The following is a 26246-nucleotide window of genomic DNA, read 5'->3' on the forward strand; positions in this document are numbered from 1 at the left end:
TGTATATTACACTGGTTTCGGGCTATTTTCTTTTTCATGGTAGAGCACCTAGAGGCTACTTTTTAGAGCCATTGTAATACATTTTTGAAAATAGAGGGACTTAAATATAAATCAATCCCTAAATAAATATATGTGCGCTAGTGAAATAAATGGTTGTGGGATAATTTATCAATTATTGTCCTCTCCCTCCCAGTAAATTTTTATTCTCTCAAAATTTTCTTGCTAAATCTTATCCCTGCATTTGGGGACATAATCATTTTAGTGAAGACGAAAAAGTTTTTGGGAGAATCCGTTGGTCACCTTTTCATTGATCTTCCACCCTTCCTTCCTCCCGAAACTAAATACACCTCCCCCCCCCCCCCTCGGAAAAGTGTCCAAACTAACTTCCCGTCCTCTCCCCCCCCCCCCACAGGGAAGTGTTTATATGCCTCGTGTCAGGTGACTTTTTGAAAGTGAAGCTTTTCTATTGGTAGGGTTTGTACGTCCGTCCTTCTGTAAGTAACGGATAGCTTTTATAGTTAATTAGGCTTGTTAGAATTGTCTTTTCGATTTCAAACTTTACATAATGATTCCTGTAACAGTTAAGCGTAGCAACTCTATAATCGGTTCCAGATAAACCGTACATCTATTTAAAATATGCTGATTTATGATATAATTATCCTTTTCGTTTAACAATGATTCCTAGGGCAACAAGGTTCATTATTTTAAGCACAGCATCTCTATGATAAAGTCCTGAAACGTAAGTATGTCCTTAACCAGTATAATGCAATTTTGCATCAAGTTTGTTTTACAATTTTGTTTAGACTTTTGTACTTATATTCTGCATTGTAAGTTTCAACACTCTACAAGTGTTCGTTTGATTTTAGAGCTTTTTTTCTGGATGTTGTCATCCTTGTTAAAGGAAACATAGCTTAGCCAGTGCTCTGCAAGCTTCCGTACCCCTATTTTAAACGGAAATATTTGGAGAATTTTAGATATTGAATACTGGATTATTACTTATGACGCTTGAATTAATACAGAGTCCTTAATTTCATAAATATTAAAGCTTACAAAAAGCTAAATCTTAAACAAAACATTTGATGCAAGGTTAAATTTAGTATTTCTTTTCAAATTCTTGGAAAAACATATCTTGAAATCATACAAAGTTTTGCGATTCAAATAGATTAAGATCAGAGAATTCTATGTTAATATTAGTTTAACATTTAAATCACATTTTAAAAAGCATCAAATTAAGATTATCTTCAACTCAAGTGTATTTATCTACCTTATATATACCTAATAGTTTTATCCAGGGACCTTAACGGATAAGACAATGGAGATAAATTGGCATTGCTACAAAAGACCAACACCTACATAAGACCAACAACTACAAAAGGGTCGATTTTTTAAAAGCAAGGTTGTATCAGGTTCGAAACTATTCCGTTACGTAGCCAACACAGACTTTGGACAAACAATCGGACGGAATTTTAAAATTCAGCCTGTGGACAGTGTTATTCAAGAAAGAAATTTCGGTTTTGAATTTTGTCCTTGTGTTTTCATTGCCATATTGGATACCATTAAATTTGGAAGATTTTTCTTTAAAATATAGAAGATTTGTATACAACTATTTCATTACATTGATACAAAAAAATTCTGTTTATTCTCGTAATTGTGTCGTTTATAATCTATTTATAGAATTCATGTTATTAATTTGATTAATACAGATATAATGGTAGACCATTTGCAGCTTTAGACCTTCAATCATTACTATTTTTGTAGGTGTTCGTCTGTTGTAGGTGTTGGTCTTTTGTAGGAACTACTTGTTGGTCCTTTGTAGTGTTGATCTTTTGTAGAGTTGGTCTTTTGTAGCAACGACATTCATTAAATCATCTGATAATGTACATATATCCTTAATAGTGATTGACAAAATAACACCTTCTGTAGACTAAAATTAAAGTCAGAATACAAATTACTCAAATTTTAAGCCAACAAATGAGATAACGTTATAATAATACTTTGGATACCAGTTAAATTTACAGTCCAATGTCCTCTCCCTGAACAAACAACCCTTCATCAATAAATCCTAGATTGTTTCAGCTGTTAATAATTGTCGTAAGATAAATATATTTGGGGCACAACACACTATGTGAGGACTTGTGAAGTAAGATCCCAGAAATATCCCAGGGCTTTTCCAACGGATTTTCTCAGGTTGGTGGGTGGGTTGTGTGTGTGTTTGTGTGTTGGGGGGGTGTGCGCGGCATTATTGCACCCTTCCATCCATACAAAATCAACTTGCAATGGAAGAAAATTCTAGAAAATAAATTGTACAAAATTTTAAGCTTGTGATTAAATAGATGTTACTTTGCAGATTTCCATTGGTTTTCAGGCTAAGAGTTTTCAATTGAATAAAAGAGGTAATTACTGATATTTTATGAAAAACTCTATTCTAAGAAGAGCACAAAGTTAACATATTCAAAAGGAATTTTCATTTATTTAAATCAGATGCTCCTAATTAAAATTTATCTTCACACGTTTCATCCCCCATGATTAGAACCAGAACAAATATTATACAAATCGCTATACTTGGATATTGCACTAGATTTTCTTATACTCTATTAAATCAAAGTTATACTTGCAGCTGGCTAAGATAATTATATAACTCCCATCCCCTACCCTTCTACTGGATGAACGAACTGACCAATAAATGAGTTCCATGTTAGCAACTTAAATTGACGACAATTTTTCGCCTGTCAATATCCTATATCCATGATTATAGACCAATTAAGCGTATACCTGCACTTGTAGTCGTTCCGGCCAAATTATCTTGCGAAAACCTTTCCCTGACAACAACAGTCTGGCAGCAGCACAGACCGGCATTTCATTCATTTTAATTTAACACAGCTCTTACACCAAAATGGTGGTGTTTTATCATTTCCGCAGAAAATACCAGTTTCATAAAACGCCAATTGAATGTTGATGGATTATTAAAACAAAGGACGATAAATTGATCCACATCCCAAATAATGAAAAAAAATTATTATGTAGATTAAAAAACATTTAAGATTTAATAAAAGTTCTTTGTTTGAGATTTTGTATATAACTTTTGGTACCATAATAGTTTGAGGTCTTAGCAAATTATTAGTTACATTTTGAATGTCATCTAAACCTAATGATTTGACATTATTAATTAATTTTCATAATTTAATTTGTTTTTATTTTATATTAAATCAACATTTAGAAAATGAAATTTGCGGAAACATCAATTAGCAATGTTGCTATTTTTGTAGTAATGGTTGCACACCCACTCAGATAAAGGGGGTTAATTTAGAACCTAACAACCAGGGAGGGAGGTGTTAATGTATTGCATATTTTTCTGGTACCCTAAGCCTTAGAAACATGACATCTCATTTGCTAACTTAAAATCTTTGGGTACTTTTATTAATTAAACCTTCAGCGTCCAAACTTTGGAGTAATAGGGGGTGTAAATTAATTTATCATCCATTGTCTTATCCCTTTGGATCCCTTCTTATAACAAACTTCATTTTTTGCAGTAAAAAAAGCGGGTAAGGTAAGATTGAAATATATAAAGAAAATAATGAAGATTAAAGTAACAAGGATGACAACAGCCATAAAAGCTTTAAAACTCAGACATATTGTAAAAAAGAATAACAAGTAGATAATGGATGATATTTATGTTATTCTAATGAATACAGAATTATTTTATCATTATTTTAGCCCGCTGCTAGTTTCAGTTCATTAGAGATCATGGAAAGCTGGTGTAAGATCCACGCAATAATAAATCCATTGTTATTCTGAACATGTTTATATAGTAATTTAGACGTACTTACCATTCGAGACATGATTTCTTACATACGCTATCCTTGGATTATGTCTAATTTTTCTATGAATCACTAATTCATAAGCCAAAACTAAATGTTGTTTGAAAAAATAGCAAAAACCAATCTTCAGGGGATCCTAAGAAGTAAGACAATAATAGTTATTTCTTTCATCGTATTATAAACGGCTTTCCGCGGATATAGAATGTACAATTATAAGATTAAAACTAATTTTTAAGCCCCGAGGTGCCGAAGGCACGGGCTAAAAAAACTGGTTTTAATCTTATGATTGTACATTTTTATATCCGCGGAAAGCTGGATATAATACGATGCTAGACATAGTTTTTTCGTATGAATGAGAACCGGTTCCTATCCACCGGATTCGAATAAATACGAGAAAAAATATAATTTCCCTCCTGTAAAAAAAAACTTTTGAACCAATCAATAAAAATACATTAAAAGTACCAAAAATTTTTGAGCAAACGAATAAGATACAACTTTGGGCACCAGCGCAATTTAAAGTCCAATGTACTTTCCCCTCTATGTAGACATACGCACATAATAAATTAGAGAAAAACTAGGGTTTTTATACAAAGTATATCCTTTTTAGAAAAGGATGTAGAAAGAAATGGGAAAATTTGAAGAAAAAACAAGGATGACAACTCAACGCAATCCATGTAAGCAAAGCTTTCAAATATATTTTTTTTATCAAAGCAGAGGATTAATCCACTTGTAAATTGTAATAAAACTATTACATGAAATAGTAAGGTTTATTTGTTTGTAGCTTAGGATTTAACTCCTGAACTGATCGAGTTCTCCACATAAGGAAAGATATACATTGTTTTTTTTGCTATTTTTCTATGTTTTCTTATCCCATTGAGAAAAAAAGCCTCTAGGAGCTAGGTAGCAAATATTATAACATTCTTAGGAGATGATAAACCTTATTGTAAAAAAGCTTTGCTCCAATAACAAGAAATAGAGTATATTTTTTTCTCGTATTCATTCGAATCCGGTGGATAGGAACCGGTTCTCATGAATACGAAAAAACTATGTCTATCATCGTATTATATCCAGTTTTCTACGAATATAGAAATGTACAATCATAAGATTAAAAACTAGTTTTTTTAGCCGGCGCCTTCGGCACCACGGGGCTGAAAAAACTAGTTATAATCTTATAATTGTACATTCTTTATCCGCGGAAAGCCGTTTATAATACGATACGAGAAATAACTATTCCTTTAAGCCCTTTGTCATTTGATATGTGATAAAATAAGAAAATTGTACTCTACATTTTCAGTGAGGGTATTGAAGTGACTTTTGTTTAGTAGTTACTTTACAGGTATCTTTCAGGCAATATTCACAGTGTGGAGTTTGAATAAACCTTTGTAATCACATATTTAGACATTTAAAATCGAATCTTAATATGTATATTTATGGTCTGTCTGTTCGACAGTTAGCTCTTTTCGTTATATAGACATGTTAGAATTATAACAAGGTACGACGTTACAAGCGAAGTATCTCTATAACCAAGTAGTAAAAATGTAATTATGTCCTTAAACAGCATCCTTTATTTGGGCAGTTTTGCAACAAATGTACTTACAATTTTGTTTTATTCTGCTTACTCAGTTCTTATACTCTACAAGTGTTGATGTTCGTTTGTCATACCATTTCAGATCTTAGCTTTTAAGGATGCCCCCCCCCCTTTCTAATAATGGCTTTAATCAAAAGAATTTGAGAAGATTCCCTTGTTAATAGGGCATACATCTGAAAGCCACACAACTAAAAACCTATTAACTTCAAATGCCATGCCAACATATATATTTATAAAATGTACCCCACATATATAAAATAAATGTATATATTTCTAACGATTTTGCTTTAGGCAGTGTCAAGAAATTCTTTCATATATATTTTCTTGTATGGTGTGGTTTAATGTCAACATTATCGTATTGTGCAAGTGTAATAAAATATATTTTCCAGTATGGCTTTTGAATCTGATTGATTATAAGCAGTTCTCTGTCATACTGAAAAATTATGTATACCATAATATTACAGACAATTTTCCACGAATATTATAACAAAACTGGTTTTAATCTTAAAACTTTCATTTTAATATACCCGGAAAGCTGGTCATAATATGATGTGTTAAATAACTATTCTCGCATGGTTTGATTAATAAGCATTCAGAAGAGGGCTTCACATCTCAAAATAAAATTTCTAATGGATATGCCTACTTTTCCCCTTTTATCCTCAACAAGAAATACACTTCATAACAAAACCCTATGCACACCACTTCTTTATTTATTGATCTTCCAAAACTTTCAAACTTACCCTGTTAAAACTCACGACATGTGATGAAATTTGTCGACTATATTGCATTAAATAAAAGTTGTAAAGGCTGACATAAATAATATCGACACATTGTTACTCTAATGACATTAGGCCAAATCCTAGAGGAAAAATAGTAGGCTAACTTAGGAGTTAAGTTTTTCAAAGACTTACATATTCCTTTATATCTTTGTAAGGCTAGGGATCTTAGTCGAAAAACATTGTTAATTATGTATACACATTCAAAACTTGTTGTTTAAAAGATTTATTCATCTTATGGAAAAAATCATACATAATAAAGTACTAAAAATACTAATAAACTAACTAACAAAATGCAAACATAGATAGCAAGATAACAAACATACGACATATTTGGAAAAACATATGACACAAATTTTCAAACATACGATAAATATATTTTAGCTTATAAAAGTATTTGACAGTAGCGGTTACCTTTCTTGTAAAGCATATCATATAAGTGTGTGTAGTTTTATCGTTTTCAGGGATGATATACATGATTTTTCAGTATGGCTGAGAACTGGTTCTAATCCAGCGTACATCAATCGGCTTCGAAGCCATACTGGAAAACATTGCTTGATTTAAAAAGGTAAAACGTACTGATGTCCAAAGCCAATTTTTCAGGCATGAAATATATGTGAAATTGACAGTTAAAGCCAAATAAGAAGAAAAATCGGGTATAGTCCCTTTCGTTGCAACACCTCTTAAGGGGCGAATTGTCGTATTTTCAAAATGGCTTTTGATAGGTTATTTTAGGTCAGGTTAGGTTATATTGGGTTAGGTGATTGCCCCGCAGGGTTAGGCAATTGGTCCCACAAGATTAGAGCCCTCCGCAAGGGCTAGAAGTAGGGGAAAAGCAACAGTGAAAATACTATGAAACGCCACTTAAGAGGCGTTTCCACGCAAGGGACTATACCCGAAAAATCTAAAAAAAACTTAAAAATGGGCAGAAAGAAAGAAATTAGGATTTAAGAAATTATTAAGACGGAAATCACAATTTTCCGGCCAAAACTACTATAATCACACACACTCACTCACACACACACACACACACACACACACACACACACACACACACACACACACACACACCTAATCTTGTATAAATCGTGTAATGAAACTCCTAAGAAGTCCTAACGAATTTTCTCAGATTTGTTAATGTGCGTCAAACGTGGCGTCATTCTACACAAATTAACAATAAATATATCACATCTAGAGCCCTAACAAGTATTTTAGAACAACGTTGTAGGAACAATCCTGATATATTATTGGTTAAAATGTGTACACATTTTGGTACGAAAGGGCATTTCATCCATCCTATAATATAAAGTAGAAAGGGTTTTATGTCTGAAGCTTATGATCTCAATAACTAAATTGGGTCCTCTTCTTAGGTTTCATCTAGATCCTGTAATGGTTTTAGGCTATTTTATTTTCAGATTTGAGTCTTTTTATGCTTTTTTAAAATCTCATTTTAATCCCTTCGAATACATAGACCCTAGATGCTAAGGGCGTAGCCGCTAGTACATAGAAAGTCAGCTATTTATAGTAAAATTGTTTAGGAAAAGATTAATTTTCAGGAAATTATTCATCTAAAAGTAGCAATGCAATGGATATAGAATATACGTGGATATTATGAGAGGAGAAAATTTGTCATAAATGTAGGTTCCTAACATAGTCTGGTCAGTTTCTTCATCTAGTTGGAGGGGAGGATGGGAGCATCATTATTCTAGCCCGCTGCTAGTACCGCTTTCTTAGAGTACCTGAAAATCTGGTGCAACATCCAAGTAATTACATATGGATTCCTTTAAGTTGGACGGATAATTGAGTCTCGACAGTCCATCTGTGGTAATAATTCTATTAAATTAAGCTTTCTTCCTTCGTAAGGAGAAATTTATCAGGTGGAATTATTACAGAGAAGTAAGGGACATGGGACAGTAAATTATGCTGGTTCCCAAAGTTTTTTTAAAATGTTTTCTTATTCGTTGACGTACAAACTTTGGAAACTTAAATGTAGGTTTTCTTTATTGAGTTCTACAAACTAAGAGTATTCAAACATTTCTACCAATAATTTTTGTCCATTGTCTTTTTCCTACTAAAATTTTTAAAAAATTCAATCAACAAGGAAATTTATGTCATAAGTAGTGCAGCTTAAACAAGCTTTTTAATAAAATTCATAACTAAATTAATTCTTTAAAATTAAAATGAAAAGCTTTTAAAAATCTCTTTTTAAGCCGCAATCTCTGTTCAAAATCTAATTAAACGTAATTGAACACTAACGGATATGTTTAATTTTTTTTCTTCAGGGGTGGGCCTTAACACCCCCCTTCCTTAAATGTATTAAATTTTCTTCAGGTGTTAATTAATTACAACAGGTTTGGGAGGGCGATCTATATTTTTGGTGTTTAAACAACATTGCAAATAATGAAGTAGTTTTTAAGGAAAAGTTTAGTAAACTACAATACAGAAATACTTTAAATAATTTAACTGAGTAATATTTATATAAAAACAAGGATGCCAACATCCAAATCAGACAAACGAACAGTGTATATTCAATATTGTATAGAATTTTGAACAATAATTCCGTATAATTCAATCTCAATAAATAGGATAATTAATATGGACATACTTACATTCTAAGACTTTATTATAGAGTTACTTCGTTTGTAAAATTATGATTCATTTATAATATACTAGCAGTTCCTCTCTAGAGGCCTCTAGGGGCACTAGAAGAAAAGGGAATTCAAATAGATAACCCAATCTTTTATTTTAGATTAAAAAAAACAAAGTAAAAAATTTATTTGGGGGCGATTTCTCTTGGGCGGGTGGAGGTATTCCCCCCCCTTAAAAAAAAAAAAATAGTAAAAAACATTCCCAGGATCTATGAGAATTTGCCCTGTAAAGAAGAACCCTAACGGTTCAGCGGTAAGCGCGATTCTTTGGTACATTATAATTGTTTACAATCATTTACATTAAGAAAACACCATTTTTAAAAGCGAAGCTTTTCTATAATTAGGGTCGGTCCGTCCGTAACGGATAGCTTTTTTCATTAATTTAGGCATGTTAGAATTGTCCTATCGATTTCAAATTTTTCATGGTGATTCCTTTAGTAGTTAGGTACGATTTAGAAAGCGTAGCAACTCTATAATCATTACCAAAATGTCCGTACGTCCATTTTAAACATGTTGAGTTTTTTACTTTTTTAACAAAAAATTTTTATGTGAACTAATCATCTGATTGATCTGATTTTTGGTATATTGATTCCTGGGACAACAAAGTATAATGTAATAAGCGAAGCAACTCAATAATTAAGTCCTTAAAATGTAAGTATGTCCATAAACTTTATCCTGTATCAAGCAGTTTTTAACAAATTTACTTACAATTTTGCTTTGACCCTTATGAATTTATATTATTATTCAGTTCTGACATTATACAAGTGTTAATGTCCGTTTGTCCTACCGTTTCAGTGCTTCGCTTTTATGGATGTTGTCATCCTTGTTCTATTTCTATTTAATGTAATTAAAGTCTTATTTTGACCATAGGTATGTAATCTTTTTATTTCCTAATTCTCACTATGAGACTTTTTACCACGGGATTTATAACGGCTAAAATTCAAGAATGGATATAGAATATGCGTGGATATTATGACAGGGGAGAAATTGTCAATTTGGGTTGCTAACATGAAAATCATTTATTGTTAAGTTCGTTCATCCAGTAGGACGGGAGGGGATGGGGTAAAATGGGAGAGTCGTTAATTTAGCTAGCTACTGGTTTCACTTGATTAGATTACATGAAAATCTGGTGTAACATCCAAGTAATAATAAATCCATTGCTAAACTTGAAGAAAAAAGAAAGCGGAAGGAAATTGTAACAAGACATTTTCCAGTATGGCTTCTAAACCCTTTCAATTTTGCCGAATTAGAACCGGTTCGTAATCGTAGGTAAATCTGAAAAATCATGCAGCTTATCCATAGGCGTCCAAGGGGGGGGGTAATAGGGCGATTACCCCCCCCCCCCCCCATTTAAAATTTACCCCTGCCCTGGGGGTGCCGTAGGCACCCCCAACCATTTAGGAGGGGGTATTTACCCCCCCCCCCCCAAACAATTTTGGGGGGGTAAATACCCCCCCCAAAATAGAAAATCTCTAACAAAAAAATTTTTGCACGCTTCGCGCGCATTTTTAATACTAAATTTTTGATAAAATTTAAATTACCCCCCCAAAAATTTTACCCCGGGGGTAAATTTTGGGGGGGGTAAACAAATTTTACCCCTGCCAACAGATTTCAGGGGGGGTAATTACCCCCCCCAAGTAAATTTTACCCCCGGGGTAAAAATTTTGGGGGGGGTAAAAAAATTTTGCGGCGCGCTTCGCGCGCCATTTTACCCCCCCCAAAATAAAAAGCTTGGACGCCCCTGAGCTTATCGTATTACTGACAATTTTTCAAGAAGAGCAAAATAAAAATCATAAAATAATTGATTTTGACTTTTTTCATTCTAATAACCGCGGAAAGCTGTCTATAATATGATGAGATAAATAACAATTACTTATAAGGGGGCCAATAAACTAAAATTAATCATTTTACTATCTGGGAAAAGCTGTATATATATATAACAAGACGTGATAAATAACTATATTACATTATGTGGAGAGGTTTCGCGAAGATAATATTCTTGAAAAGTTTGGTGATAAATAATTTATGATGGAAATGAATGTAGAATATATACAATACATGGCTATTATGGCAGGGGATAATTTGTGGTCAATTTAGGTTGCTTACATGGACATAATTTATTGTTCAGTTCCTTAATCCGGTTGGATGGGATGGAGTAGAGGATGAGTATTTTTATTTGTCAGTACATGATAAAACTTGTACAAGATCCAAGTAATAATAAATCCATTATATTGGAGGAACAGTAATATTAAATAACTTATTTGTATTTGCTCATGTTTTAGACCGCTTCCGGTTCTTCATAACTTGGTAAGTAATATGATTGGTGTAATTGTATACAAAACTATCTCGCTGACCGCTCAACCAATAGTCTGTCATTCAGTCCTTCCTATATAAAGGCATTTAAATAGTTCTGCTATACAGTGTAGTTTCTAAAAAATATAGCAATCGACCCTATACAAGATCGACCAGTCCCCCCCCCCAAAAAAAAAAAAACTTTTCTTTTGGGGTTCGAATCCCTCCCGCTCACCTTTAGTGCCACTGGAGGCCAATAAAGGCGCAGCCACTATATTAGAAACATACAAGACTAACTTTTGTAACAAAACAAGGATGACAACATCCATAAAAGCGAAGCACTGAAACGGTAGGACAAACGGACATGAACACTTATATAGTGTCAGAACTGAATAATCAAAATATAAATGTATAAGAGTCGAAGCAAAACTGTAAGTAAATTTGTTGAAAACTGCTTTATACAGGATAATGTTCATGGACATACTTACATATTTAGGACTTGATTATAGAGTTGCTTCGCTTACAACATTAAACTTTGTTGTCCCAGGAATCAATATACCAAAAATCAGATCAATCGGATGATTAGATCACATAAAATTTGTTGTTAAAAAAGTAAAAAAAATCAACATGTTTAAAATAGACGTACGGACATTTTGGTAATGATTAAAGAGTTGCTACGCTTTCTAAATCGTACCTAACTACTACAGGAATCACCATGCAAAATTTGAAATCGATAGGACAATTCTAACATGCCTAAATTAACGGACAAAGCTATCCGTTACGGACGTACGGACGGACCGACCCTAATTATAGAAAAGCTTCGCTTTTAAAAATACATTTTTTATCCATTATGTATTCATTTAATTCAATTATCTAATTACAATATGCAACATACCTTATAAATTAACATAAAAATATCAAAATACTTAAATAGACAGTAATATCACGTCTAAATTTTCACTTTGTAGAACATAAAATTTAAATTTATTTTACAAAATTTGGAAAAAATTTTAAAGCAATGAAAAAATATCTTAAAGTTTAAATAACAATTCGAATTTTAATTGTCTAAAATTTATGTATTTATTAGGAAGATATCAATATAATTATAATTATAATATAATTAAATTTGAATTTTTACTTTAGAAAGTTGAAATAGAAAATGTAATAAGATTTAAAAACATCATTTATAAAAAACTTTGGTGAAACAAATAAATACAATAAAGTAGAGATAAATGTTATACAGTAATTAAATTACAAAATGTTTAACGTTTAGAAATTATGAAGGGGGGGGGGGGGGAGAAGAAATGAGTAAATTAAAAAAATTTAAGAACAAAAAGAAATTTTTTTTGTTTCAAACTTTTAGCTTGTAATAAACAGTATCCAAAGCAACTGATCCAAAGACAACTCAATTATTTGTAGAAAAACTTTTCATGCAAATATAGTTTTTCTTCATATGAAAAATCTCTACCAATGCAATGACTTAAAAAGGTTTATAACGTTTGACTTACCTCAATCTTTTTCTGCTCTATTGATTCAAATGTTTAAATTATTATATGGCTGATACAATTTGTAAGCTATATCATACAAAATAATCTAGTTTTAAAAAATCTACGTAAACTAAAATTAATCTTATGATGTAAAATATAAAAAATTATATTAGAGATATTGTTTGCATCTTTTAGTGGCAAAATAAATAAACGAGCATGGTAAAATACTTAAACATGAGTAAGATAAACTTATATTTGTATTTTATGTCATAACTTATTGCAATATTCCCCCCCCCCCTCTGTTTTACTTCTTAAACAGGGATCTTAAGGGATAAATTTTAAACAATTGGCAATAAATCCCAAATTATAATAAACAACATTATTTCTCCTGTGGATTAAAACCATAAGTTGAAAAGTACCTAATGTTTTTGAGCCAACGAATAAGATAATATGGTTATAAAAGATTTGGTACAAAAGAGATTTCCCCTCTGCCATTAAGTAAGCAAATGTAACTAAAAATTATGCTTTAATACTAAAATTGTAATTGAGAGAACACTTCGATAAACAATATTATTATAAAAATTTACCTATTCATGAATTTTTTTAATTATGCATATTTGAATAATATCTTAATTTTGAATATTTAACTGTAAAGTCTATTAAACGAGTTACAAAAATAATTGTAGATCGTTGTACAATATGTACAAACACTAAAAAATATTAATATAGGACACACATTATAAGCTGAACGAATAATGAATTTTGTTGTTGTTAATCTGAATTGTTGTGGTTGGTGGTGGTGACTGACTAGCTAGCGACGGGGGATCTTCTCTGCCTTTTTGTGTCCAGTTCTTCATCCTGTAAATACATTTAATTTAATAACATGTCAGTATCTACTTTTTGTCCGTCCGTATGTCTCTTCGTCAGATTATAATAGTGTTCTTCAAAGAGATTCTTAGGATTTAGGGAAGTTTCACATAGGTCCTATTATTGTTTCAAGCTATTTAATTTAAATCATGGGATGTTAAGGCTATCTTTTAGCCACTTTGAATAAAATTACAAAGCCCCTAGATGCAAGGAACACAGCCGCTAGTTATATAAGAAGGGTTACACATTATATCATACAAATAATTTGGCCTGCCAAGATTTTAATGTTGAAATTCACTAAAACTATATATAATATGCACCTATTCATTAACGCATTAATATGAATTAAAAATTCGATTAATAGGGCGTTAAATTATAAAAGTTTTTGCTTATTTGCAGTTTAGATTATTTGCCGTTTTGAAGTTTAGTAAGTATATGTAACCTTATTTCTTTCATCAGATCTTGTTCTCTTGTTAGGTCTTCCAGTAGTTTTCTTTACTCCTTCACCCTTAGCTATACTCTCAGCATCAACATTCTCAATACTATCATCATTGCTAGCCGTGGCAATACTAGCTTTCGAGCTGCCGGCCACTGCCACAGCCGCGACGGCAGCAGTAGCCGCCGCAGCGGAGGTGAACTTGTTCTCGTTCTCCGCCACCCGCTTGCTCATCTCCGCCAGCTTCTCCTCCTGCTCGGCCAGCCGCGCGTTCTGCTGGTTGATTATCTCATTCTAAAGTTGCAGTTCGATCCTTATTAGTTGCATTGAACATGTATTAACAATGTATTGGTATTTTTTCCAAGGAAGTTTTTCTTAGGATGATGGAAGTACCCCCAAAAAATAAAAAGCTTAACTGTAAAGGAGAACCATATCGGGCAAACGAAGTCTTAAACTACAGACACACAAATACGCAGACAGACATCCTGCTACTTCTACATGCATACATAGATACTACTGTTAAAAAATGTTAACATTAAATCAAATTAGAATATTTAAGGATCGGTCCCTGAGCATCAATTCTTCTGTCGAGCTCCAACATTTTCTTATTTTGTGATTCCACCGCGGATTTGTATGCGTCTGCTTGTCTTTTCAACTGTTTCAATACGCGGTTAGCCTTCAAACCTAGAGTATATTTTAGCTTTGAAAAAATATAACATGAAAATATTGCATTAAAAAGATAAAATGACAAATGAAGTAAGTATAATAAAAAAGGAAACTGGCCAATTGCTAAGATAATGTTATGTGTTTTCATCAGTGTTTCGGAGCCGGAGCCGGGAACCGTGATTTTTAAAAATAAATTATAATTTGGTAACTCTGTTTTGTCATGTGCAAATGCCCTTTTTAAGTTTTTAAGTCCATTTTTATCAAAAATTGAACTTTTATAACCTTCAAAAGTCAAAAATATAAATATTTTTTTATGGGGAGCCGGAGCTGGAGCCGCACCAAAATCAAAAATAGTTGTTTTAATGAGGTACAAGTTGTGGAATGTAAATAAAGAAAATAAAAAAGTCACAATGATTCGAAAAGTCTTAGAACTCATAACTTTACAATCTTTACAACGTAACATTCTTCCTTCGGTAAATCTTAAAAAATTCTTTAAAAAAGAAAAATAATGTTGGCTTATATTTGTATCAAGTAATGATAAATATAATATGAGTGAGACAATGCTAACTTAATGTCAGTTTGACCTTATACTATGGTAAAGCATTTGATAGAAATATATCACACTAGGTTTATATGTAGTATAGGGTTGGCAATCCGTATCCGGATCCGGAATCCGCCCAAGTTTTGGCCAATTTTGGAATCCGAATCCGGAATCCGTTTTTTAATAGCGGATTCCGGATTCTTATTTGGTAGGCTAGAATTAGCGTCTTGAGTTTTTTCTTTCACCTCCTCCTCTTTGAAGGCAAAGATTTTCATCATTATATAATATATATAATTTCTTTTAAAATCTGGTTCGATTCTCGGACGTGAATTATAGAGAACACCAAGAACATTGATTTTTAGGACATATTTAGCACTTAATTTAAAAAAAAAATTTTAAAATCCTTTAAAAATATTGCTAGAATCCGGAATCCGAATCCACAAGGAATCCGCCACTTTTTTTGACGGATTCTTTAAGAATCCGAATCCGCCCAAAAATTCGACGGATTGCCATCACTAATGTAGTATCATCAACACAAAAGAGAAATTGTTCGATTTGTGAAAAATACTTTCTTATAGCCGAAATTAACGTCAAAGCAAATGAAAAAACAAGGAGCGTTACATACTTTGAATTATTTTTTAGCCAGCAAATAAAAGTACGTTTTTATAAAACGTTGCGTATCAATAATATTCAAAATTAAATGTCCGTTCCCTTTAAAACTATATAATTTAGAATATCTGAGCTATAGAATACCTGTGCGTTTAGGTGTGGGTGCATTGGCGCCTACAGGCGCACTCCTTCCAACACTACTGGTCAAATCCCGCACACAATTTGGGCGCGCCCGCAGGGGTGACCGCGCCATCATGGCCAGGGTGGGCGAGCCTCCAACCCCCGCTGGTGGCTCTTCCGTATTATCTGTTGGGTGCAGTTCTAGAGATCTTATCCGCGGGCATGATGCGGCCCCGGTGGCTGCAGCCGCGGCTGCGGCGGCTGGGTTTGGTAGGCTGAGCGGGGAGTGTGTGGAGGGCGGCGAGACTGGATCGTTGTAGCGCATGTTCAATGAGAATCCTGTTCCTTTAAACAATTATTGTTAATTAAGTTTGTTTGGTAGTCCGTTGGTTAGCCTATCTGTCTTATGTTTAATCGTTAATTCATAATTCCTTACTGTTTTTAAAGCGAAGCTTTTCTATAATTAGGGTCGGCGGTCCCTCCGTACGTAACGGATAGCTCTTTTCGTTAATTTAGGCATGTTAGAATTGTCCAAGCGATTTCAAACTTTGCATTATGATTCCTATAGGAGTTATGTACGAGCGAAGCGAAGTTATGTAAAGCGAAGCAACTCTATAATCATTACCAGCAAGTCCGCAAGTCCATTTTAAATATGTTGATTTTTAACTTTTTAACAAAAAATTTTTATGTGATAAAATTATCCGATTGGTCTGATTTTTGAATACTGATTCCTAGGACAATAAATTACAATATTGTAAGCGGAGCATCTCTATAATCAAGTCCTAAAATGTAAGTATGTCGATAAAAATATTCTCTATTTAAGTAGTGTTTCAATAAACTTACTTAACATTTTTTTTCGAAATTTTAATTTATATTTCTGATTGATCAGTCTGACAATCTACAAGTGTTAATGTTCGTTTGTCTTATCGTTTCAGAGCTTCGCTTTTATGGGTGTTGTTATCCTTTTTTATATAAAAATGTTGGTTTTCTGTTCATGAATACTTTAGAAATATATCATTATGTATTCGTTCTTGATAAAGCGAAGATTTTCTGTAATTAGAGTTAGTCCGTGTGTTTATAACAGATAGCTCTTATTGTTAATTTAATCATGTTAGAATTGTTCCTTAAAATCGATTTCAAAATTGGTATGATGATATAATCAAGTCTTAAAATGTAATTATGCTCATATTAAGCTTCGCTTTAATGGATATTGGCATCCTTGTTTCTATTTAACCTAAATATAGATAATGATAGATAGACGGACGGACAGACAGACATAAATACAATACAGACAGACAGACAGAGAATATGATCCATTAGCCAGCCTGACTGGGGACATACAGACAGACAGGTAGACAGACAGGTAGGAATATGATCCATTGGCCAGCCTGACTGGGGACATACTGACAGACAGACAGGTAGATAGATAGATAGATATATATGCAATATTAATAAGAATGTTCACCTGAAGTGAATATAGAGTATAGGTAGGAATATGATCCATTAGCCAGCCTCACTGGGGACATACAGACAGACAGACAGGTAGATAGATAGATATGCAATATTAATAAGAAAGTTCACCTGAAGTGAATATAGAGTATAGGTAGGAATATGATCCATTAGCCAGCCTGACTGGGGACATACAGACAGACAGACAGGTAGATAGATAGATAGATATATATGCAATATTAATAAGAATGTTCACCTGAAGTGAATATAGAGTATAGGTAGGAATATGATCCATTAGCCAGCCTCACTGGGGACATACAGACAGACAGACAGGTAGATAGATAGATATGCAATATTAATAAGAAAGTAAGAAAGTTCACCTGAAGTGAATATAGAGTAGAGGTAAGAATATGATCCATTAGCCAGCCTGACTGGGGAGTAGTCAGGAAACTTGTTCTTTAGATCCGGCACTATGTTCTCGTCAAAATATTCCATAGCCATTGAACTTATGTCACGCAACTCCTAAAAAGCACAAATAAATCAATTTTCAGGGGTGTATTTTCTTTACAAGATTCATTTTTTCCCGTGCTGCCAATTTTTAAAATTTTGTTCCCCTCCTATTTTTTTTTCCAGCAAGGAAGTTGAAAAAATAAGAAAGAAATTTTAGAACTCTTTATTTAATTCATATTATCCCCCCCCTTCCACATATTCTTTTAGTTTTTTTTTCACCAAGGAGAGAAAAACGGAAAAAAATGTTTTTAGTTCTCTCAATTTTTACATTTTTCCTCCCAAAAACATATTTTTATATTTTTTTATAGCAAGGTCAAATTAGCAGAATATACACCAATTTTTGTAGATATTGTCCAAAATTAGAAATATATCCATTTTTGTTGGCTTCAGGAGCCGAAAGGAGCAAATGGAGACTTTTAGCGAAAAAAAGGAATTTTTGATTTATAATATTAGGTTAAATTTGAAAGGGTTATAAGGACCTAAACCCTCCCCCCCCCCCACTAAAAAAATATTATACGTTGTGTTACGCAAACATTTAAACTTTTTTAACTCAAAATTATTTTTTTGCACTTTCTCATCTATTGCAATAGCCCAATACGATACAAATAACTTTAATCCATTCATTGAAAAACTATCAAAACAACGAAATTTTACACGAAGCTACTAACAGCTTAATTGAGAGAATAAAGTTAAATAAAATTTATTCTTATTTGCTAGCTAAAGGGTTCATGCTGTTTAGGGCAGGTAGTTAGGTAGTTGCCTGGAATATACATGTATTGACTTGTTCAGAATATATTTTTAAGATCTTTCTGAAAAAAATTTACCTGTAGAATCTCACTGTGCCTGCTAGGATTCTCTGATCTGCCCAATTTTTCAGCACTCTTCATCTTTCGCAATACTGCAAAAATCTCGTCAATTACCTAAGATATAATATTTTATATACCAATGGATATATTCATAGACGTCCAAGGGGGGGGGGGGGGTAATGGGGCGATTACCCCCCCCCCCAAACGATTTTTTTCATTTTACCACCCCCATTTAAAATTTACCCCTACTCTGGGGGTGCCGTAGGCCCCCCCAACCATTTAAGAGGGGGTATTTCCCCCCCCCCCCAAACAATTTGGGGGGTAAATTACTAAATACCCCCTCCAAAATAAAAAATCTCTAATAAAAAAAAATTTTGCGCCGCATTTTTAATACTATATATTTCATAAAATTTAAATTAGGTTTTCCATTTAAGAAGCTTCACAAAGGTGGTTTAGGCTATTTAATTTTTAGTTTCAAGTCTTAGTATGGTTTTAGGCTATTTTGTTCCTTTCTCTCTGAATACGGAGCCCATAGATAATAGGGATGCAGCCACTAGTGTCTAATATATGCAAACAAGGATGACAACATTCATAAGTAGCAAAGCTCAAAAAATGGACAGACAAACGTACAAAGTATAGTGATAGAGAATGAGCTCAGATGTTAAAGAATTCTTTAAGCAAGGTTTATTTGAAATCCTAATTGCTTTTAAGCCAACGAATGCAGTATAATTTAATATATAATTTTTAGTCCAATTTCCTCTCCCTCCCACAAATAAATGAATTACCTTTCCAGGGATGAAACAGCATAGTCCTAGATCTACATACTTCATGAAAGTCATGGATAGTAGAGAAATTCTTGTCTCTATGGCGTTTAGGATGTCATTGTGTCGAGCCAACGGGTGATCTAAACAAATATTCATTTATTAATTAAAAAGAAAACCAGGGGAGTATATTCTGCAAAAGACTCATTTATTTCCCCTCATACAAATTTTTTATTTCCCCACCCCCCACTTAGTTTTTTTTATTTCCTTTATTTCCTCCCCCCTCCCACAATTTTTTTAGTTTTTTCTTCACTAAGGAGGTTAGAAAATGGAAAAAAATGTTTTCAGTTCTCTTAATTTTTACATTTCCCCCCCCCCCCCCCCCCTCCCAATCACATATTCTTTTATTTCCCCCCAAAAAAATGTTTTTTTGGAAAATATGCACCCCTAAAGAAAACCTAAAATAACTTTTGTGGTACTTGCTTACATGTGGTAGACTGGAGCACCGAAACCCCCCCCCCCCCCGCTTAGTTTTGACAAAAATCAAAAATAAGGGGGGGGTAGTTTTTTAATGTCTGGAAAACGGCAAGGAGGAAAAAAGCTCAGCAAGGCAAAGACTTAACCCCCCCCTTAATTTTAAAGAAAATCAAAAATAAGGGGGGGGTAGTTTTTTCACTGTACAACACGCCAGAAAGTTGAGTGAGGTAAATCAAGAAAATCCAGTATACCAGAGGGGAAACCTTATTACAGGGATATTCATGTTTTGGGGCATAATTTCCTTATTTATTGGCGCGCAAAATTAAAACCTTTTACTGGCCAAAGTCAATAAATAAGGAAATTATGCCCCAAAACATGAATATCCCTGTAATAAGGTTTCCCCTCTGGTATACTGGATTTACTTGATTTACCTCACTCAACTTTCTGGCGTGTTGTACAGTGAAAAAACTACCCCCCCCTTATTTTTGATTTTCTTCAAAATTAAGGGGGGGGTTAAAAACTACCCCCCCCCCTTATTTTTGATTTTTGTCAAAACTAAGCGGGGGGTTAAAAAACTACCCCCCCCTTATTTTTGATTTTTGTCAAAACTAAGTGGGGGGGGGGGGGGGGTTTTCGGTGCTCCGGTCTTCACATGTAAGCAAGCACCACTTTTGTTAAATCTAGCAGACACCTTTGGCGACGACCAGTGTGAGCAATAAGCAATGAACAATAAATTGACAAACATCCCTAATAAAAACCCCAATTAAGGCGAGGACATTGGGCTGTTTATTACACTAGTCAACATCTAGCTTAGAAGATTTTGTTATTCAACAACAACATAAAATTATCTCCCTCCACAATTCTGTAGTTCGCAGGGAGGGAGGGGACATTGGTATGTTTATTACACTAGTCCCCAAAGTTTTATAATAACGTTTTCTTATTCGACGGCTCAACAACTTGGGAGACATTTATTGAATTTAGATTAGTTGGTTCATTTAGTTGTGTCCAAACGTTTCAACCACTACAAAGATATAATTTGGAGTATTATCTTTGGGGATGTACAACAGTTTATCAGCCATTGTCTTATCCCTCTATGTCCCTTCCTTTAACTCCTTTATTTAAACTTAATCCCTTTACATAAGTAGTACAATAGTCGACACAACAACTTACTATAGTGAAAAAGTATTAAAATTTTATTTACAAAAAAAATAAATAACAAACCTCGTCTTTCTGATTCTCTTCTTGGTAACTTTGTTTTTACCTCCTAAAAAAAAGAAATAATTACCTAATGATTTTAAATAATGACTTGATTGAAAATAGGATAGACTTACGAAATAATAAACCGTAAGTCAAAGATATTAACAACTAGAGTTGGCTCGATATAATTATCTCCCTATTGGCTAGTTTTCTATATGCATATCTATTTCTCAATAAATCTATTTTCCTCACCCGGCATTACTATCTAAAAGAAAGTAAATATTTAATAATTTAAATGATTTTTAAAAGATTTTTTTTAATTATATTTTTTTCTTTACATTACCATCACCAAAGGGTTAATGATGATGATTACAATTTTAGTTTAATATTTGAACACACAAAATGTCGCCACAATCGAATTCTTTTAAAACATAGTTTTCTTTAATTTATCATATTATAAATTTAAATTTTCTTTTTTATGATTAGAAATTAAATACATCAATATAAGGTAAATAGCAACATGAAATGAAAAAAAATGAATTTATTTTTAATAAAGTAAAATAATGGGTCTTATCGTTCTGGGCAATGAGAGTTTATTATGGATTATTGGAGCACTTTGAGTTTTAATCATATATTCCTTGGAAAACTTGAGCTCGTTTATAGACATTTATTTCCTATATAGATCTGACATGGATCTTGAAGCAATTAAGCAGGCCGTTTTGTACATGTAAAAAATTGGAAGATTTCATTAAATAAAAGTAATCGCAAATATACTTAGTAAATAAGGGGGGGGGGGGTTTTAATGCAACCATCTCGTAATCAGTGAGCAAATGGCACTTAGAATTCGAATTTCCATCTGAAATTTTACATGAGTAATCCTTGGTAGGTCTATTATCCCTAAATCGAACAAAAAGTTGGAAAAGTAACGGCTAACGGCTGGCAGCTTAGCCGTTTTGTCATTTTTTGGATATCTAAATTGCAAATTAGTCACGAAACCTATCCCCACATAATATTCTTTTCCACTCCAAAACGCTTTCAAACGGTTCTAGACAGTAGCTGTTGGTACTAGAAGTTTTAAAAATGGTTATTACTATCATTTAACATGAATTAAACCAAAAATATGTTTTAAAAAGTTGATTCCTACGTAATTGATGATGGATTTACCCTGAAAATAGGCAAAAAACTGCTAAACGGCTGAGCCGCCAGCTGTTATTTTTCCAACTTTTTGTTCGATTTAGGGAAAATAGACCTACCAAGGATTACTCATGCAAAAGTTCAGATCAAAATTCGAATTCTAAGTGCCATTTGCTCACTGATTACGAGATGGTTGCATTAAAAAACCCCCCCTTAAGTAACTTTTTTTTCAAGTGTAAAGAAACAGTTTGTTCATTATTAATTTACTAATATTCTATTATCGCTATATTGATTTACTAGCGGCTTCGCCCCCTAGCCTCCAGGGGCTTTGCCCCATGAGGTAATTTTAAAAAAATAAAACAATTCTGGTGCTGCTGCCCATAATTCATGTGAAGTAGTTTAGCCAGAATTTTTCTTTTTTAGGGGGGGGGGAGGGAAATTTTCATTTTTTTTTTTTTTTTTGGGGGGGGGTTGACAGTGTTCCACCCCCCAAGAAAATAGCTTAAAACCACCACAGGACCAATAGGTATATACCCTGAAGAGTAGAATCAGATTGGTTCAGTGGTTACCAAGATTTTAAGGGACAGACGGACGGACGGACGGACGGACGGACGGACGGTCGGACAGACAGACAGACAGACAGACAGACAGACAGACAGACAGACAGACAGACAGACAGACATCAAGCAACTTTGTATTATTAGATTATAACTTTTATTGTTAACTATCCAATTTGAAGGTCCAGACATTCTGAAAAGAGCAATCAAATCTTCTCATGAAATACGTCTGCAGAATATAGCTGAAAACTTTGCAAATTGGACTACTAAAATTGAACGTCTCTAAACCATAATCTTTTTTTGAAGTCTTCAAGATAAATGGAATGATGAACTGTTAGGAACTTTTAAACCAGTCAGGATGATTAAATCTATTGTCCCTCCCTCCATGAGGTCAACTGATGGATCAAGCAAAACAGATTATCAAACAGCAAATATTGAAGTTTCAAATGATATATCTGAACGCCTTTAACGTGATTTACGGTGTACTTGCAGCTATAAAGGTATCAGTCTAGGCAATCTTGATTTAGTTACATAATGTCCTATTTATATTATTAATCATTATTAGTTTAAAATTATTACTAATTACATGTGTTTCTTAATATTTCAAAGTACTAAAAATAATCTAACAGTATCCAATTGGCCACATATCACAATTCAGCAAATAGTCAACTGAGGCCAGTAATCACCCAGGGTTGGCAAAATTCTGTGTCTGGAAAATTGTGTGGTCAATTGAAAAGTCCGGTTTTTACCAATTAAATCGTGGAAAATAAACAGAGTTTTCAAAAAAAGTTTTCCATGTGATGAGGACACAGCTGAACTATAGCTGAGATTCTGGTTTACTTCCATCCTTCATAAAGTACTAGTTTACTTTTCCCAATTTGTGTTCAGAGCATTTATTGGGCGCTGATTTTCTCTCAGACAAGACATTCTTCATTTCTTATGGAAAAGTCTTCCCCACATCTGCATCTTCTTGTTCTTGCCTTTGGAAAAACAGACTTGGCAATGCTAGAAGTTACAGTTACTCTATTTATCTCAAGCATCTCTAGCAGATATTTAATCCTATCTGCAGTATTTTCTATATTAATAGCAGTTCTAGCTTCTTTAATGGTAACATTATGGAGTCTTTCAATGCTTTGTTCCGAAATTGATCCTGTAAAACCTTCTAGGTTGTTGATGCAGTTAGGTGCAACCATTGTTAAGGCAGTCTAGAATGGGACAAATAAGAAACACCACAGCTCACTAAAGGTGATTATTATTTTCTTTATAGATCAATGCATTCATGTTTTCGTTGATTTTTCTGATCTCAACAACCTTGTACCAATAACTTCAAATGTACTGAAGATCTTAGTCCATTTTCTCCAATACATTGTCTTCAAATATATTTACAAAGGAAGAACTTCCTGTTGTGTTTAATTTCATATTGTCTTGTAAATATTCTATACATGTCTTCCTCTGTGTATTTTTTTTCAATCTTTCACCATGAGTTAACATTGTAGATTTTATCCACTGCTGGTGGAAATTCAGGACATCTTGGTTTAAAAATCTAGCCAGAAATGGGAAGGAGGAGTAAGTATCAAACCACAGGAATAGGTCATCTTCCAATTTGGCAACAAGATCTTCTTTGTAATCAAAAGTTTCTGTGGGTTCCAGAAATTTATAATCTTCAGTTAGAATGTCATCAGCTGTTTCAGTACCACAGCCAATATATTTGATATATTAAGCTCCTTTGCCAGATTTTTCACACTTTCAGCCATTTTAGATACTACTAAGTTTGATTTCATAAATCACTTTAAAGATAACAGTTCTAATGCTTTTAGTAACAAGCTTCATTCTGAATGATCCAATTCAGCCTCTACCAATTTATTATGAACAATTTTCATTTTTCCCTATTCTCCTTTTATATATCTTCAAATGTTTAGTTTTTACATTTCTAAAAAATGAAGTCTTCATTGAAGAATGACATATTTTCAACATCAAAAGTTGTCATTCCTTCACATTCAGAATGCATCCAGTATGGGTCAATTTGCAGGAAACACTATCACAGGCTATAAAATTATGACTATTACCAACACAGACCAATGACTTACAGTCAACTGATAGTGTTGTAGGCAGGCAAATTGTTTAGAAATTTGTTTCAACTCAATCTGTCTCATTCCTTTGGATCTATTGTAACATTATTAATGGCTCCTACTTCTTTCATGAATTGCTCTTCTAAGTATTTAAACATTCCCATGAAAATATGAAGGAATGGTGGAACTACCTGAGTGAAAATCCCCTAAATTAGGGGGAAAAGTGTTTCCCCAATTATACTGCCACACTCCCCCCCCCCCCCTTATCTCAGTTTATCTGGATTCTTGGCAACATTTTAGATATAGTCATTATGCAGTTCATCTGCTGTTCTCATCTCAATTGAGCAATTTAGCTCCAGAATGGTTGGTCAAATGATGATTGATTACTTTAGTCAAGGGCTTGGGAATGTACAAGAGCTTCCTTGGTGACCAAGCATAGCACTAATGTGGTTCAGATCCCCAACCAAAAGACAAAGGATACCCTTCTATAAGGGAGATGTTGTTGTCTGAAGGTGTAACAAGTCTTTTTTTAAAGTAACATGAACAAATATAATGTTTTCATGAGTGTCTGGAACAATAAACATGCAGGCTTTGAATTCCTACCCTGCCTCTTCAACTGGAATCAAAAGTTGGTTAAACACCATTGGATTTGTATGGAGTGATGTTAGAAACACAGACTCAGGGTAGAAACAGCAATAAAAATCACCTTCTGCTAGAGAATGCTTAAAGAATGATTTTAAACAATTTATGTATATATCTACACATAAAAATGTTGCTTTCTAAAGATAAGTTTTTTCTTGTAAATTCTACTGTTTTATGTGAACATTTTGATTTATTTTATATTATTTTCAAATTAAAATATTTTTTTCTAAAAGTAAGTCTTTTTTATTATATATTCTAATGTTCTTAAAATCATAAATGTGATACAGGCATTTAAAACAAATAATTAGTTTCTTAAGAACACGGATGCAGAGGAAGGCAAAGAAGAGTACCACTGGGCCTCACTAAGTTGTTAACAAAGCTGCACAGCTGCCTGGCCTCAAGTGAGTCATTAGAAAGATTGTTCTCATCAGTGGGATTAGTCTCGTCAATAGAGAGAATTCACCCATAGTTAAAGAGTTTCCTGTCCACCTATCCAACTATTTCATTAGAGGAGGAGATCACACCATAAGGAGATTGGCATTCAGTGGCATACAAGCACTACACCCATCACATGGGCATAGGGAGAAAACAACTCATCTCAAGGTACCCTTATTATATTTATATAATTTTTAAAAATAGGTGTGGGGGGGGGGGTAATTGAAATATTTCTAATCTAAATTTCAATTTTCTACAATAAAGTTTTTTTAGTCTAGTTACACCCATTTCATTGCAAATTAAACTGAAAAAAATTGAAATAAAATAATATACAGGGTGGGGCAAATAAGACCGGACAAAA

At 33.3% G+C, this 26246-nt stretch overlaps 3 protein-coding genes and 1 long non-coding RNA gene across 6 annotated transcripts in view; 2 read left to right on the top strand and 2 right to left on the bottom strand.

Annotated features, from left to right (window-relative positions):
- Positions 1-26246, top strand: part of Nop60B (dyskerin pseudouridine synthase 1 Nop60B) — a 581533-nt gene that overhangs the window by 307860 nt on the left and 247427 nt on the right. The window lies entirely within an intron of this gene.
- On the bottom strand, positions 13391-14226 carry LOC145317803 (uncharacterized). The gene is made up of 2 exons (XR_013879121.1): positions 13919-14226; positions 13391-13467 (listed from the first exon to the last, which is right to left on the bottom strand). It is a non-coding gene; the product is annotated as an uncharacterized LOC145317803 (long non-coding RNA).
- Positions 14448-26246, bottom strand: part of pall (F-box protein pallbearer) — a 28497-nt gene continuing 16698 nt past the window's right edge. Inside the window, exons 3-8 of the mRNA XM_080155529.1 lie at positions 21073-21115; positions 19399-19517; positions 18632-18727; positions 17678-17819; positions 15873-16193; positions 14448-14596 (exon numbers count right to left, since the gene is read on the bottom strand). Of these exons, the coding sequence (XP_080011655.1) occupies positions 14448-14596; positions 15873-16193; positions 17678-17819; positions 18632-18727; positions 19399-19517; positions 21073-21115 (870 nt within the window). The remainder of the gene's footprint in view (positions 14597-15872; positions 16194-17677; positions 17820-18631; positions 18728-19398; positions 19518-21072; positions 21116-26246) is intronic.
- The window catches only part of LOC145317800 (small ribosomal subunit protein uS7-like), a 250489-nt gene continuing 243926 nt past the window's right edge, over positions 19684-26246 (top strand). Inside the window, exon 1 of the mRNA XM_080159070.1 lies at positions 19684-19691. The gene's annotated coding sequence lies outside the window, so the exon portion shown is untranslated. The remainder of the gene's footprint in view (positions 19692-26246) is intronic.

The sequence above is a fragment of the Acartia tonsa genome, chromosome 4 (assembly GCF_053477335.1).
Source record: "Acartia tonsa isolate MP-2025a chromosome 4, ASM5347733v1, whole genome shotgun sequence".
Taxonomy (NCBI): Eukaryota; Metazoa; Arthropoda; class Copepoda; order Calanoida; family Acartiidae; genus Acartia; species Acartia tonsa.